Source organism: Malurus melanocephalus, unplaced genomic scaffold (genome assembly GCF_030028575.1).
Source record: "Malurus melanocephalus ecotype Western Australia unplaced genomic scaffold, MMel_1.1 scaffold_236, whole genome shotgun sequence".
In the NCBI taxonomy this organism is placed as follows: Eukaryota; Metazoa; Chordata; class Aves; order Passeriformes; family Maluridae; genus Malurus; species Malurus melanocephalus.
Genome location: NW_026623468.1, coordinates 674,905 through 691,558, shown reverse-complemented (window position 1 = coordinate 691,558; position 16,654 = coordinate 674,905). Strand labels below are relative to the sequence as shown.

Genomic DNA, 16,654 nt, shown 5'->3' with positions numbered 1-16,654 from the left:
AGAGAGACCCCCAGCGTCCCCCTACATTGGGAGGGGCACTAACACAACCCCACAGCCCCCCCTCAGTACCCCCACATTTGGAGAGGTCACAAACACGGCCCCAGAGACCCCCATCCACTGAGGGAGAGCCCCTCAGAGCCCCCCAGCCCCCTTTAGGCACCCCCATATCATGGACGGGGGAAGGCCCAATACTCCCCTGGCACCCCCATCCCTCCTTTGCTGCAGTGTAACCCTTCCATGAGCGGACAAATGGCATAAAATGATAAAATTCAGATAAAGTGAGGACTGCAGGGAGGTAGCAGAGTCACAGTCTCTGGAGGTGTTTAAGGAAAGAGTGGAGGCGGCACTGAGTGCCCTGGTCTGGCTGACCAGGCGGTCTCGGGTCACAGGCCGGATTCCATGATCACAGAGGTTTTTTCCATCCTAAATAAACCTGTGATTCTGCAATGGCGAAGGTGCTTGATTCAGCCCCAAAATGCGCGGTGCCACTCTCATGGGCACCCTGAGGGCAGCACCCTGGTCAGATGCCCTGACATCAGCTGGCGTCACTTGGTACCACCTGGACACCCTATGGAATGGGGATCCTGGAGACATCCCTGCCCTCRCCCCAACCCTGCCAGGGATGCCCAGCAAGGACACCCAGTGACACCCACAAAATCCAGCTCTACATCTAAAAAAAGCAGCCTTCAATCCACAATGGCCCCTTCGATAGTGTCTTCAAACTGAGTTAGATTAGACAATAGAATCTAATTCTATTCCCTGTGAGGGTGGTAAGGCCTTGGTACAGGCTGCCCAGAGAAGCTGTGGCTGCCCCGTTTCTGGAAATGTTCAGGGCCTGGCTGGATGGGACATGGAGCAAGCTGGGATAGTGGCAAGTGTACCTACCCATGGCAGGATAATGGAACTWGAGGCTCTTTAAGGTCCTTTCCAACCCAGACCATTCCATGATTCTGTGATTCCTCCCGTCCAGCCCAGCCGTGCCTTTGCTCACGCACACACCCACGTCACCGGCTCCCAGACGGAAGGTGCCCGTTGCTCAGTGCCCCGGGGCAGAGCCAGGGTGGACATGGCTCCAAAATCCAGCCCTCTGCTCCCTCCCTGGCCCCTGAGGCCAGGGAACCGCTGGCACTGGGGGTGCCTATGGCTGCTGAGGGCTTGTTGCTGGCTCTGTCCGCCGGAAGGCCATTATCCATGCTGGGCCCCACCTAGCCATGTTAGGCAGACTTGCCATGCTAGAAAAACAAGCCTGCCAGAGCCCAGCCTCGCCGGGGCAGCAGAGGGCAGGGGCTCCACACGGGGCATGGCTCTGGGGGAGCAATGGGGCTCCCTGACATGGCCTGGCCTGGGGCACAGAGCATGGTGGACACAATCCAYGGGATTGCTCCCACCCAACTTCTGCGGGTCCAGGCTGATGGCAACACGGCTGAGAGTGGCCTGCTCTAGCCCTGCCAGTTGTAATTAAGTGCTTAAGGGATTATCACACCTTGTTGTCTAACCAGGAGGGAGAGAGAAACAGCTCAGCCGGTGCAGGGCTCCTCTGAAAGGGGGTCCCTCACTCCTAACAGAGACCTTGCCAGGACTTGTCCTCATCCAATTGGTGATTAAWAACCAAAAATCTCCACGTTCAGGGAGGCAACCGTTATCTCACCCTGGGTTAAAGCCTTATTTTAAACTCATCAGCTTGTTAGGTTATCAAGGCAAAGGAGAGGTGCTCYGCACCAGCGTAATTGCCAGCATCCTCCCCAACCAGCTCACCCTTCCTCCCAGGCAGTCCAAATTCCTTGAATCTTTTTTTAGATGCAAAAGCATCTAACACCAAGGTGGAGGGGCAAGAGCCCGCACCCCGGGGCTCCGGCTCCTTTGGAGGTGAGCCATGCCATTGCTCATCCCCCGGAGCCCTGGGGTAGGGATGCTCCTGCTTCCTGCTGCCCCAGGAGCAGCCGGGGTGCTGCCCACGACCCTGCTGCCCAGCTGGCACATCCCATCCCCAAGGCTCCCCAGGTAATAGCCTCCTTCAGCGGCAGGGTGTGGAGTTTTCCAGGCACAGACTTGCCCCAAAATCCCTTTTTTCCTTTGAATGCTGCTGCAAAGCAAGAGATGAGGCTTTTCTTCCATCTTAGACTGAGAAGAGACATATTTTCACTACAGAACACCCCGAGACAGGGCATGGAAAGCCAAAGATGGAAGCAGAGGCTTTGAAACAAGCCTTTTAAAGTTGGATTTGAAAGCAACTAAGATGAATTAATAGCAATCAAGAAGCAGTAGAAGTCTGGGAGGTTTTAGAAATGCTCTCCCAGTGCTCTTTGCCTTTGTGTCCTCTCAGGCTGCCCATGGAGCCTGCAGGCAGCAAAACCAGGGGACAGGTGCTGGGTGACTCTGGATGCCCAGATGCTGAGCCCCAGCCACTCCTAAAGCCCAGCTTTAGGCTCCCATAGCCCATCCAGGAACCTGCTTGGTTTTCACAACAAAGCCTTCAGCGCCCACCTCGGCATCCTTAACTTTGGGAAGAGCTGTGCTTCATTCCACAGCAGGGCCATGGGCTAAGGATGACCACAGAGATTCCCGTGCTGCATTATGCCCGTGCAGCAGCTGAACAGTGGCTTTAGTTCATTAAGCTCATCAGCTCTGAAATCTCCTTTCCCAGACTAACACCCAGCAGGAATCTCCTTGAAGTCAGTGAGGCGTGGGCAACATCAACAGGCTGAGAACCTCAAAGGCGGCCACAATCTCACCAAAATCATTTAAGCCCTGCAGAACTTGTTTTGTGCACCCAAAATGGATCATTTTCAGACACAAAGCTACTCAGATCACCTCTGTGCTGGGTTAGAGAGGAGATGCGGAAAGAGTGGTTGGATTTTATGTGTTCAGCCCTTGGAAAGAGTGGTTGGATTTTATGTGTTCAGCCCTTGAAGTGATGGAAAGGACTAGGTTTTGGAAAGCAAAGAAAGGCTTTTATTGTCCATTTTTAAGATGAATCTGTCCATAAAATACCAATAGCTCAAAATAGCCAGGTGAGCAGACCCAGGACTTCCCTTTAGTTGTGAAGATTCAGGGCCAGGGAGATCCCRAAATGGACTTTCTTCCTTGAAAATTAAAGAACACGTTCCTACCTAATTGTGTGATTCCAGGAACTGACTCCAAGGAAAACACGCAACCAATGCAAGACTCATGATACAATCATGGCAACTCCGTCACTGGCATTTTGGAGGCTGTTCAGAGAAGTTTGCATCCAACTCCCCTGCAAGTGCCTTGGAAACACCAGCCTTGGAAACACCAGAGGAGGCTCAACAGTTTTTTCCTTTCTCCAGTCTTCACMCAATTATGAACTCAAGGAGTTGAGTCTCCTTGATCTGCAGCACAGCACCACTTAAACCATGGTCCTTCTGTGAATAAAAGAAAAAGGAAAAAGCCTCATTTCCCTCAGAGAGCAGGTGAAAATTGTGCTACCTGCCACCTCCCCAACATTCCAATCCAGGTGGCACTTTTCCCSTGGTGGCACAAGTCCCACCTTCGCTGAGACATGACAGGATCTTTGGCAGCGTCTATGACAAAAACCTGCTAGCTTTGCTGAGACAGGGAATAACATCCGGAGTGGATGTGAATCCCAACTGCTTCCCACACTCTGCATTGGCTCTGCCAGGCTTACACACCTGTGAAGACCAGGACAGCCCCTTGAAACCCTCATTGATAACTGGGAATTGCTGACTCTACGACACAGGTTTGGTCAGAAATCATTGATTTCCACATTTCAGGCCCAACCAGCCTGTAATAACAAGAGGCACAAAAGCAAATCCGGGGTGCATTCTCAGGATGTGATGAATGTGTTCACATAGTTTGAGCCTGCAGAGAGACTGCAGCACTACTGAGCTCCTGCTATTCACCCTCTGCTGATTCATCCTTGCTCCAAAGGACAGCAGCCACACTGCCCTTGCTCTTTCCAGAGGAACCTGGGGAGACAGGGAGGGACTGGCACTGCAATTGGTATSTCTAGGTAGGAAACCATTTCACCTGCAAATTTCAGATCTACTAACAGTCATAGATGATTACCATGGCCCAGCTTGCACAGAGCAGATGTTTTCCAGTCCAGCTCATGTTCCCAGCTTTAAGGAGCAGATCGGAGGATCTGCCACACCGCCCAGATTTGCCACATCATTATTTGGCAGGTGGTTTAATTGCAGYGCATGAAACTGAGAATACCACAGGGATGACAATGGAGCACTCCTCTCTTTCTGTGACAGTAGTTTTGCAACGTAAGCAACGTCTCACCAAGGAYTGCTGTGCCCAGTCACAGGTTCATAGAGCAGCACTGGCTCCATTGGTCCATGGAGCAATGCAACTGGACAGACACAGGACGTGGCTCCTTGCTGAGCTCCTCAAGCCAAGCCACATGAACAGTGGGATCCCCTGCAGCCTCCTTCCGTTTGCTCAAATAAAATTTGAGACACCCCCCCTGAACTGGTGTTAATTCCACTTCCAGCAAGTTTTCAAAATCAGAAATTGAATCAGTCTAGACTTCATGCAAGAGGWAGCCACTGGAAACCCGTATCAGGGAGGGAACACAGCCCAAGGGACACAGGACATCTTGTACAGGTGGAGCAAATGGCTGAAAAACTGGGGCCAAGAGAAACATTCAGAGCAGGAACTAACCAGACCTCTCCAGGCCATCCTCACACAGCGCACTTGGCAGGCAAAAGAAGCAATCTGTGCTCCCCCTCTTTGCCCCTGGACCTGCCCAACCCTCACCCTCCTGAACAGAGCTGCTCTATTCTCCTCCTTTTCGCCAAATTTCTGCAGGATGTTATTTGGGAGAAGGTAGGAAAGTGCAGGGCTGGGGCTACTGGTTTTGTTTGCTCCAGTTTCCAGGTCTCACAGGGTGCCTTTCCCTCCCCCGCAGGATCAGCATCCCAGAGAGTGCCCTACGCTTTCAAACTTCATTACATCTCATCTGCATTCCTGCCAGGCAATGGCCCATGCTCTGGGCCGGGTGCCAGCAGCTGGGCAGCCCCCCTTCTCTCCTTCCTGCACTCTGAAGAGCTGCTGGTGTTCAGCAGCTCCCCACCAGCTCCTTTTCTTCCAAGGGCTGTGTTAATGAGAGCCCAGACATTGCAGAAGCCCATGCGCTAGGCAGGGTACAGGACGTCTGGAGCAAAGTCAACATTTCAAGCACTCCAGCAATCTGCCAGGCATTTTAGGACGTGGGATGGCTGCACCTGGCACCACATGCCCTGGGAGGCACCTGGGAGTGGGCTGTACCTGGGAAGGGAGGCACCAAACAGTGCCACTCAATCCAACGTGCCACCGGGAGGGCGCTGTCTGCCATTGCCCAATCCAGCAGTTTCACCAGGTCCACAGGAGAAATGGCTGTCCAAGGCAAGCGCACTGCAAGGGCTCTGGGAACAGTTGCACAAATGCCACGGGTAGAAAGTCAGTGACAATGTGAAGCAATGTAGACTTGCAAATGATGAAATGAGAGCCTTCATCATGCTGATTGCTGGGCATCCTTGGCAAGGACAGCAGGAGCAATGCAGCAGTTTGCTGCGTCACCCGCCAGAGCACCTTGGCAGCATTCCCACCGTTTGAGCYGTTTTAAAAGGAAGCCACTTCTCAGCCAGAGAAGCGCAGATCAATTTTTTTTTTTCCCCAACATGAAATGCACTCTAAGCCCCGTCCAGGGAYGGATGCAAGTAGATCATTACCCAAAAATACAGGACTTGTGGAGTAAAATCACTGTGGGGTGAGGAAAGCCACAACACGGATGCTCTCATGCTGCTCACTAATGAGTACAGAGGCTGCAGCACCACTTTGCCTCGGCCCTTTGGATGTCCAAGGACCCACCGCTGTGTTTGGCTGGTTCAAYCCCCCAGCTCAGAGGGCTGTGACATCCTCCTGTCTGGCTGAGAGCTGTGGATGATGCTGCCAGCACGCTCCGCTGAGGACCAGTCCTACTGCACACTGGCACTGCAGGACTGCAGCAGAGTTGCCTGAATGCAGCAAGTCCTCCAGGATGAGATACCTTTGCTAAAGAAAAGCAAAGAACAAATAACTGCAAGGGTTTAGTTCCCACATGTCCCCCCCAGTTAATGCAAACACTCTCCCAGGCAGGGAAGGGAGGGGAGGAGCTGACTGTCACACAGCATCCTCCAGTCTGGAAAGACCAACTCTGAGTTTTGTACAGGGTTCRCAGTGAATGGAGAAAGCAAAGCCTTTTCTGCTGGGCTGCATGTAAATAAAAGGCATCAAAACACAGCAGATGTAGCAGAGAAGGAGTGGCCACAGGCACGGAGGAGGCTCAGTGATAACCTGTACCCCCGAGCTCACACCTTCATGTACCACTCCAGACCCACCTGTGGTTTGGCACTGCAAGTGCTCGGCTGTCCTCTAACAGAGATTCTCCAACCTGTAACAGAGGTTCTCCAATCTTTCATGTATTAAAGTGATTTGGGTTTGTTTTTTTTTTTTGTGCTGGAAAGGAAACAGCAAAGATTTAGGAAAGTTCCACCAATACACACAGTTTCCAGGGAGCAACGTTTGCCCCTTGGTAAGGAAGGGAGCAGCGCTGCTAATAGCAGTTCTATAGAGCTGTACCAATTTAGGAGCCTAATTGAGGGATATAAAAAAAGACTAAGGCTCTGAAGAATTTAATTCCAAGACTGTTGTTTAGCATAAAAATGTTTTAAATAATGAGTTTTTAAAGCATATTTTAAATAAACACGTGCAAGGAGTAGTTTTTCTCCTGCAGTGAACTTGTGCAATGATTGCTCAATGCTATTCTCTGTTTTTATCAACACTCAGCTTTAACAATAAGGAAATTCTAATAAGGTTATGATTATAATTAAGGCAACTCTAATAGGATTTTGTAGACTGTGATTGGCATCCCAAGTACAACATCAGACAGAAAGGGGAACGTACAAGGGACAAATCTCCAGGACACCTTCAGAATTAGCAACTGCTTGGGTAATTATAAAGCCCCATTTTATAAAAACCAGGRAACAAAATTAATTTATAAATCAGTTTATTTACAGATTTTGTTCTCTTAAAGTACATTTCAGTTACCAAAGATATTTACACTGGTGTACACAGGGACCACCCTGGTTATTTTACAGTTCTTAATTACAAAAAAAAACTCCCCAACCCCTCCACATCCTTGGGTCTGTCTACTGTGCAAAGCTGCTGTGGATGTGAACATGTGCTGAAACTGGCCCAAACCCCAAGTTACCAGGTTATTTACACATACACAGTAAACGGGTTTCTTTTCAGCATCTCCACAACACAGTACACAGGGAGACCGAGCCTCCCAAAAGGTGGCTTTGCAAATGTGTATCAAAAGGCTCTGCAAAGTCAAGGAAAAAACCCTAGTAAAYGCAGGCTAATTACAGTATTCCTCTTTCATCTGTATATAATTTTGCATTTAATGCTTAACTTACAAATAAGTTCAATAGTTTGCTTTTCTCCATTTCAATTGGTTTGTAAACACTTCAGATGCACTACATACCTTGTAAGATTCAACTGTTTGTCTGCTGAAAAGTACTTTGTTTTCCTAATATTCTTAAGGTAGCAAAGAGATATGAAAGTGGGAACTGCACACAGTTCCTCGCAGAATAGTCACTTATTAAAAGTCTCTCTCACTGTGCTACTGAAGGTCTTCTGTAGGTATACACTTATTCAAGTATTGCAAAAAGCTAAGGCCACTTTTTCAAGAAAGGAAAGGGAACAAGACAGGATTTTTCAATCCCTCATTCCATCTTGTGAGCAACAAGCCTTTACTGAAAGGCAGAAGTACTGATATTCCAGGGCTCAGCTCACAGAGCATCCTGCTGTTAGAGAGGTACTCGCACTCCATGTTCCCACAAGCCTGGGCATTCCCACCTGGCTCTGAGATCCTTCCAAAGATGGAACAGCATGTCCTCAGTGATGACAGCCGCTGCCTCAAACAGCTCATGGGTCTCAGCAAAATGTCCCAGCCTTCAATCTTACATGGTTGCACTGAGATAACCAGAATGCAGAAATATTATCTTGTTCTTACAAAGGGAAGGTCAGGGAGAGAAGCAGCGAATTCAGCCTGTTTGTGGGACCCCAGGCTTCCCAATATCTCCTCACTACAAGCCTGACTCAGCCTGACCCTTGCTTCATCGCAGTAATCATCAGTCCACAAGTACTCAACCCACTCGAGGTTTTGAACATACACTCAACTCAAAGCAACTCAACACACGTGAGGTATTGAGAAGGTAATTCACGTACGTTCAAGTCATTTTAGGGTTGCTCCTAGCAAGGATTGCTACCAAAAAAAAAAAATCAGTGATACCTGCAAACAAACAAAGCCATTACCTAGACACAGCTTCCCTCTGTCCAAACAGCTGTTACAAATAGTGCTTCTGTGGAGGGTACTAAAGCCAGATGACAACAGGCACACGATCTGCAGCAGACCCTGGATTCGTGTCAGGCCCTACTGCACAACYCCCTCCCTGCTGCTGGACAGACACCCCATGAGCCCCCCAGAACAGCAAAGAAGCCTGGGGATGCAGGACAACCTTCTCAACACTGGCCATGGTATCTACAGAACAGAATCTAACCTGAAGCTCCAGGTACAAACCTACTCTGCAAGTTTCTGTCTTCTTTCCATAATTGATACCTATAAAAATTGCAATCCTTGCTATTGAAAGAGATACACCCAGGAGAGGGAATCTGAGGTGGTGACCCAGTCAGTGACACCATGCTGGTTAAATCTAGCAGCTTTAGTTTGCATCTGTCTTAAGCATCCAAGGGTTTCTGGTTCAGCATCATGACATTTAACATGGATAAAKGAATCATTTGAGAAAAAAAGCTCAGCAATGCTCCACCCAGATCATTTGACTTCCAGCCAGCCAGAAGGGCCACTACTGCAGGACAGACATGCATATGCCCACTGGAGGCRTCCCTAACCACCATTACCTCCTCCTTGTTCTTGCACTCATAGAGCCCCCATGGATATGGCTCACCATTAATTCTCAAGTGAGGTGCTGGCAACACTACATCTGAGAACCTGCATGGACCTCTGGCAAATCCAACATTTCCCAGTGCTGTCCCTGAAGAATTACCAGCTGTGTGTCATTGTGCAAAATGCAAATATTCCAATGATACTTTCAAAAAAACCCAAACAATAAACAACCCAACCAAAAAAAAAAAAAGGTGGAAAAGAGAAACCAAACTGGAGCAGTAGCAGAGGTATGCACAGCAGGAAGCCCAAGAACCAAGCAGATGAATGAAACAGTTGAGATCTCCCTGCCACGCCTGCTGTGGGCTGCAACATMTTTGGGGCACCTCTGAGGGCTTCTAAGTGTCTTTCTACACTCCAMTGCCTGGAGAATCTGACCTTCCTCTAGGTCTTGCCCAAGGTTAGCAAACAGGGACATCCACTATTAAGGCATCAATGTTCGACCCCAGACTGTCCATTGTCCTCCAAGAAAAACACAAGAACAGGAGKAACAGGTCAGGAACCAGCACTCAGCAGAATGACASTGCAGATGAATTGAGCACCAAATCAACTCCGTAACATGGTGTAGAAGTTCTGGGAAAGGAAGGGAACAGACAGAGCTGGGAATTTTCACACAATTTTTCAGCTCAGCCCCTTCAACTCTCCATTGAACTCTCTGAACCAGCCGTGGTGAAGCTCCACTCCTAGTCCTGTCTTGGCATCCCACCCTTGGTCTTTGAGGTTTGGTTCTTCTTACCTTTACTCYCCTCATATCTGCCTCAAGGAGCTGGAGGTGTTGTGCGAAGAATATGGGGCTGTGGAAGTCTCCAAACCAGATGCTCTCTCAAGTTCATCTGTCTCAAAACACAAAACAGTGCAGCCAACTGCACAGGGCACTCTCCTGTAATCGCTTAATAAATTATCTGAAAATAAATAAAAAACTCACAAGCACAAAACATGCAGACAGTCAAGCATCAGACACCACTTTCTTTGGTGAATACACTCTGTTCTCTAAATTGTTCAAGTAACAGCTTCTCCAATTCATTAGGTGACAGCAAGGGAGAAACTGAGGGATTGAAGGCCAAATTTTTGTGAGGAAATATTTTCCACTCCTGCATGTCTCGTGCCTGAGAAAATCCTGAGTATCCATTATCTGGGAACAGCTGGTGCTCCAGGAAGAGAAGTGCTACACGGTAGGAGGAAAGTTGTCCATGGGCTCATCTTTCACGCTTGACATCAGGTGGCCTTTATCTTGCTCCTCCTCGGAGCAAAGCAGCAAGAATTCTTTACTTGTAYGCAGGAAGCAACATCATCTAATTTCCCTGGACTCAGCTGGCACCGTGCTTGGTACCACATCACAGAAGAAAGATGAACACCGGCTTCACAGAGAAGAGAATTAAATGGGCTCTGGTGCAGAAGGAACTGATGCACATTGTTAGGGCTGCAGGAGAAGAGGTGTTCAGATTATAACACTGTTCAGTATGGTAAGTCTCTGTTTGTGACCAAAACCTGACCAAACCGTTGCTTCTCCAGATTACTCACATTTCTAAAGACAAGTTGAGTACTGATGGCTGACCAGCATTCCAGCAAAACAGCCAATATCCCAACTTAACCCAACCCTTTCAGCGAACAAGCCGAACATGTCAAAGTCCCAGGCCAGGGCCCCAAAGCAGCTGCTGACAGTTATGTGACATAACTGCATTGGCACATGAACAGTCTTGAGCACTCCTCAAAGCGGCCTCGAGCGAGGGATCAGCTTGTTCCAAACAATAAATCCGGTGTGAGGTCTCAGCAGCCAGTCCAGGTTCTTTTCATCCCCTCTGAGCTGCCTGGGAAACCCACGCGAGGAAGCCCAGCCGCAGCACGTGCAGGGAGGAGAGCGGGTCAGGAGTCAGAGAGGCTGTGACTCCATGGTTGGCAGTCTGAGCTCACTTCAGCACTGTCAGACAAGCAGCAGCCTCCGCTGTTTCTCRTTTATCTGGTTCAGTACATCAACAGTGTCTCTGATTAAGGCCTCAAAGATCCCATCTGCCAACTGCATCTTTACACACAGCTCATCCTCGTCGTAGTTCACCCACTGCGCTTCTTCCTCGTGGAGTTCCTGCACCTTGAAGGGTACAAAGRCAATACGAACATTACCATTCTGTTGCTTTAAAATAATATCGCCTGCAAAGTTCCAGAAAGAGTCCAAAGCAGAGTGTATCTGCCAACAACATATCTGTCTTTGTAAGAGATTACAGGAAACGCTTGGAATAGCAAAATAAATACAGACCTGTTTGAACCAGGCTGTTTCACTGCCTGAATGTTTTCTACTTTTCATTTAGCATCCATTTTAAAGGCTTTCATACTGCTGCACAAGTTTTTCACTTGAAAGGACTCAGCTAATGGGATATTCCTGGCCAACAGCAGAAGCTCTATTCATTAATTAGTCCCTAATTATGTATTTGCAGGAAGCTAACTCCTTGAGGCTTAAACTGGTAAGAAATAATGCAAAGGTCCTGAACAGAGGGACGAGAAAAGGGAAAGATTTCACTGTAGTTCAGTTTGTAATATAATARAAAAACTTTAAGGAAACAACTAACTTCCAACTCTTCTGTATAGGAAGACAAAATGCTTGCATGTGTGTAAGACAGCATTACAACTCATTTGCACAGCATACTCCATGCTTTGCTGCATTTGACAGCTTTACTACAAATGGAGTTTTGTACCAGTATACTCGAAGAATGCTTATTTCCTTCTACTCCTAATTTGACAAGGAAAATCCTCTTACTGGTCACTGACAAATAGGTGGTTTCATATCAGATTGAAATATATACTCTCATTCAGCAAATTATATATTGAAATATATACTCTCATTCAGCAAGTCTTATTGACAGTCTCTCCAAACTGGACATCTTCAATTAAACTTATTAAAAATTTGTCTTGGTGACCCTTTCAGTGTTACAGACAAACCTTAACACAGCTCAAACTTTTTAGAAAAGAAGGWATGCATGCAAACATCACTCATATTTAAAATGACAGAAAACCTGTTGGAAGGTCTGTCTCTGCTCAGCTTCAGCAGGAAGGTCCTTTGCCCAAAAATCTTAACACTCTGAATGCAAAATATGCTTACACTGTACAAGGGGGGCAGACACCTACACACTGCCAAACTAAGGTTAAACATACCGACAAATCCACTAACTCAGGATTAGTATGTAACAGTGCATAGGTTCCTTCCTGTGTTGTAACAGGTGCAAGAGGTTCCTTTAACTTGATTTTAAACAAAGTACTTTCTGAGACAGGACATGAGCTATAGCCCCAACTTCCTCTCTGCCTTTTGCCTAAAGCTAAACCTCCCAGAAACTGGACTGCTTTGAAGCTGACAGCTGCTCTGGCACTATGATGATTCAATAAGCAAGCCCAGTGTGAAGCCCAAGAAGAGGCTGCTATGGGAACCCCAGGGAAGCAGCACTGCTGCAGGGTTTGCAGCCATTCATAAAGCCTCAGTTAGACACGGGGCTTCAGGCTGACAGTTCCTTTCTCCCTCTCTTAAGAGAGCTTGGGGAGAGGGCAGGGATCTCATCCTGCAAACAGCTTTGGAAGAGTCACGCTGCCTGCTTACAAATCTGTCCTACCACAGCCAGTGCCTCTTTCCCACACAGCTGTCAAGAACAAGGCAATAATGGCTTCATTAGACTTCTTGCTAATAAGGAAGAAGCTACATTATTTGCAATCAAACTTTGAAGGCATGTTGTAGGTGAAAATKATTTAAATGGAAGGCTAATAAGTGGCAGRTAATTGGGTGTGGGTTTATGTRGGGGTARATGTCTGAAAGARACTCCTGAACTSTCACACAGAAACRTGCTGCCTGCAACCTGTATGTGCTKRTTGTAAATTCTGATAAAGTAAACAGCAGCATGTCCCAAGTCCTTCTGTCAATAAAGAGGTGTAAGACAGCAATTTGAAGACGGATCATGTGCTGTGTGTCTGCATCACAGACTATTTTGACAAGGAAAATAAAGAGATAGGGGTCACAAAAAGAAGAGGTGGTGCCAAAATAGGATTCCCTAAAAGCAACAGTGGTTTGGGAAAGAAAAGCAGGGACCCAAAGGGAGAAGGTGAAGATGGCTGCTGCAGGAAAGATACTGAAAATGGGTGAAGATCCTGAAGATGAAGGAGGTGGGTGGAGACAAATGCCAGGGGACGCCCAGTGACCCTGACTGATGACATGCAAGGCTGGTAACTTGAACCAGCAGCACAATACTAACTGATGGGATTTTCTGCCTGACCCTGCCAGGCCAGCAGCAACCCCACTGCTGAAAAACAAAGTTGAGACTTACTGGGGGTTGGGGAAAGCAAGCGAGTAAAATAATCAAGCAGGTTAAAAGCTCTGATCTCACGGGCTTTGAACAAACCCCGATGCCAAAGATCCACATTAAGCTGCTGTTTATTCTGTCTCCGCAACAGTGYGATGAGACAATTCCTTTACTGTACTCTAAGAGGAAAAAGAGATACATGGGATAAAGAAGTGAAAGTAAACATGAGAGGAGAAGGTACTTGATCCAGGCAGAGAAAAGCTGGATATTTAAGAGCAGCAGAAAGAAAAACAGTGTAATGATTAATTTTCTCCTGCCTCTATCATTCCTCTCTCCCCCAGAGGCACAGTACACAATTTCCTTTGGCATTAGGAGGACTTCCTCAAGCATACCTTTGGAAAACTGCGAGAATGGGCAATTTGCAGCTGCAGGCAAGTCTGGTTTATAGTGTATTCAGAACACGTGTGGAAACTGCCGTGCTGCTTTGCAGCCCTGGCTGCACCATCTTAGCCAAAGCAGTTGAGATTCCTTTTGTCTGGAAGAGGTTTGATTCATTGGTTTTGTTGCCACAAACTGCTTCTAAGCAATGCAGACAGTTTAATATTTGATAACTATCATGGCTTGCTTGGAACTGGGCTTTGCCTTGTCTTCAGGACATTCAAGTTCTTGCACTTYCTCATGACAAAAGTAAAACCTCACWTATTCAATATCAGGAAGCCTGATCTCTATACCAGAAAGAAACTGCATTTGGGTAATGTCAAGAAAACTACAGTTTGAAAGAAACTGAATTTCATCCTACAGGAAAAGATGAATAGTGATGGAATGCAGMATGCTGTGTGGTATTTTTGTGTGTGTGCTTTTTTTGTGTGTGTGCACACTTTATATTTAAAAAAAACACAGAAAAAAGGGGGCATGCACATGAAAGAACAATCAGGAGATATCATGGTCACATGATCCTGCTGGCCATCTAATAAATGTCACAGCACCAAAAAAGAGCATTTAAAGTAATATAATCAGAAAGAACTTTAGAGAGCAAGTTAGAATGTTTTGGGTTTTGGAGATTCCTGTTCAAAACCATGAATATCTCTAAAATAAACTACACTTAAGGAGTCAGTAGACTATTTGGGAGACTGRAAAGAATAAGCATCCAGATATAAAGTAGTGTCTTGGAAGAAGGCCAGCAGGAGGAAGGCGGGCAGGTGCATTCTCACAGCCCTTTGCTCTCAGAGTGCCTGAAAATCTTAAGACACAACTGAGCATACAAGCAGGCTTTGAGTCTCCTCTTACTGTGCCAAACTCCCCTTGAGTTTAGATCCGGGGTGCCACAGCAGTGGCACCTCCAGCTTTCCAGTTAAGCCAGCTTGGTAGAAACAGCCCTGCTTTGTTGCAGAGTTTCTGCATGAAGAGAGATATTCTGGCTGTTAAGTCAACAGGTCAGAAGATCAAGCACTTTTCAGCACTCTGCTGGCAGGCTCCTCAGGTGTGAAAACCAAACACATAGGTTTGGCAGTATCATGTGAGCTCTGCTTTCTCAAGCTCCAGATAAAAGAGAAGGGGGGCTGGCAAAGAAAGCAATGGTAGAGTTTGTTCCAGCCCCGTGTAAACAGATCAGCACAGAGTTTTGGCTRAAGACCCGAGTGGTAAAAAAAGGAGTGGAAACAACTTATTGTCAGCACCTGAACTTAAATGAGCAGATAGGAGGACTGTTGGTGTAGTTTAAAAACAGGTTTTGAGAGATGCAGGCAGCCTTGATGTACCAAAATGTACATTTGACATTTTCCACAAAGCACAGACAGCACACACGTGATAAAAAACAACAGGGAAGGGACAAGAGGGAAAGAAAGCAAACACTTAAGAGGTTCCTTTAACTTGATTTTAAACAAAGTACTTTTCATAAATGTGAATCTCTTGTACTTGTTTACTGAAAGTCAAGATCTGCTGTAAATGTTCGCAACTAGAGCAAATATCCAGCAGAACAGAGAGATCCCTGAAGAATCYCAATACAAATGCCTACCGAGTCAGAGATGCCTGATCAAAGACAAAAACAGTGCTGCAAAAAGGAGAAGAGGGAGATTTTTTTTGTCACTGGCAGTAAAACATGACTCACCACATCGGTGTCACTGCTGGGAAAGCACAGACCAAAGTGAAAATGCAACTAAAGATGCAGCAACTGGGGGAAGCAGCAAGCTCAATGCAGAGCAACGGGGCAAAGAATTAGTGCATCCTGTTCTGCCCTTAGGTCCCAGCAGGTGTGACAGCCAGCTGTGGTCACCCACAGGTCCCAATGTCACAGAGAGCACCAGTATGGCACAGGCTGCTTCTCCTGCTATGGCCCTTCCTCACAGGGATGAACCTTATACTGGAAATTGGTTTTAAAATGATAAACCCATAAGGACACATCCAGGGATAATCAGGGAGAGAGTAAGTTCAGCAAAACAGCCWGGTACTTGTTTCTGTACCTACAGAAGAAATAAAAGTCATGCCCAGCTCCTGGGTCAGACAGTATTGGGTAGTCAGGTGTGTTCAATCCTCTCAAGGTCACTAAAATACACAACTGTCTCAACAGAAAACTGTCAAGTGATGCTTTCATTTTAAGGTTAATTTTACTTAAAGCAGAAATGAAGAAACCRTGAAGAAACTGTGGTCTAAGTACAAATGCAAACAACAGAAGCCTAAGAATGTTCATCTCTGCTTTAAAAAAAATCATGTTTTCTTTCAACAGTCATTGTCTTTACAAGCAGCAAAGGAACGCAGAGAATCACTCAGCTCATGTAGGTATGTGGCATCCCCTACACAGTGCAGTGGTGTATACTGGCTACATCGTCACAAAAACTGGAACTAAATATTTTGAATTGTGATTTTCAAAGATGATTCCACAGCACCTAAGCCTACAAAAAAGGTCTCATTTTCCCTTTCAGGGAATTGTTGTGTTGTATTACTTGAATACAATTTCAACAAAATGTGAAGAAATCTAAAACTGGCCTCAGAGCTGAGGGCTACACGATGAGCTACCAGACACAGGCAGCAGATCTTGCACCTCTATATCCACTTCTGGCGTTGCATCTGTGTTACCAGAGAATTCATGACYTTAAGCTGGGGGCTGACTAGGAGACAGAGAAAGCTGTCCAGACACTTAATGTTTCATAGAGATTTTAATAAAATAAGGCAAGAGAAATGGAACACTATATCCTTATGTTATGAGTTACAAGTTCCTCTGATAGTGCCTCAGATTACAGTATAAATTTGTAAGCAATGCCACTGAGACTGCCTTATTCCTACAGCATGGCATGCTGCAACCTTCACAGAGTTATTCTAAGTCTTCAGCAGCAGAAGTTTTATTACCATATTCTTGTGAGAACAAAATAAAATTAAACACATTATTTATTAGGCCAAACTTGTCAGAGCTCCA

At 46.7% G+C, this 16,654-nt stretch overlaps 1 protein-coding gene across 1 annotated transcript in view; it reads right to left on the bottom strand.

The window, feature by feature from the left end:
- Positions 1-6,995: 6,995 nt before the first annotated feature.
- Positions 6,996-16,654, bottom strand: part of CEP350 (centrosomal protein 350) — a 70,253-nt gene continuing 60,594 nt past the window's right edge. Inside the window, exon 38 of the mRNA XM_057374921.1 lies at positions 6,996-11,057. Within this exon, the coding sequence (XP_057230904.1) occupies positions 10,893-11,057 (165 nt within the window). The 3' untranslated portion in view covers positions 6,996-10,892. The remainder of the gene's footprint in view (positions 11,058-16,654) is intronic.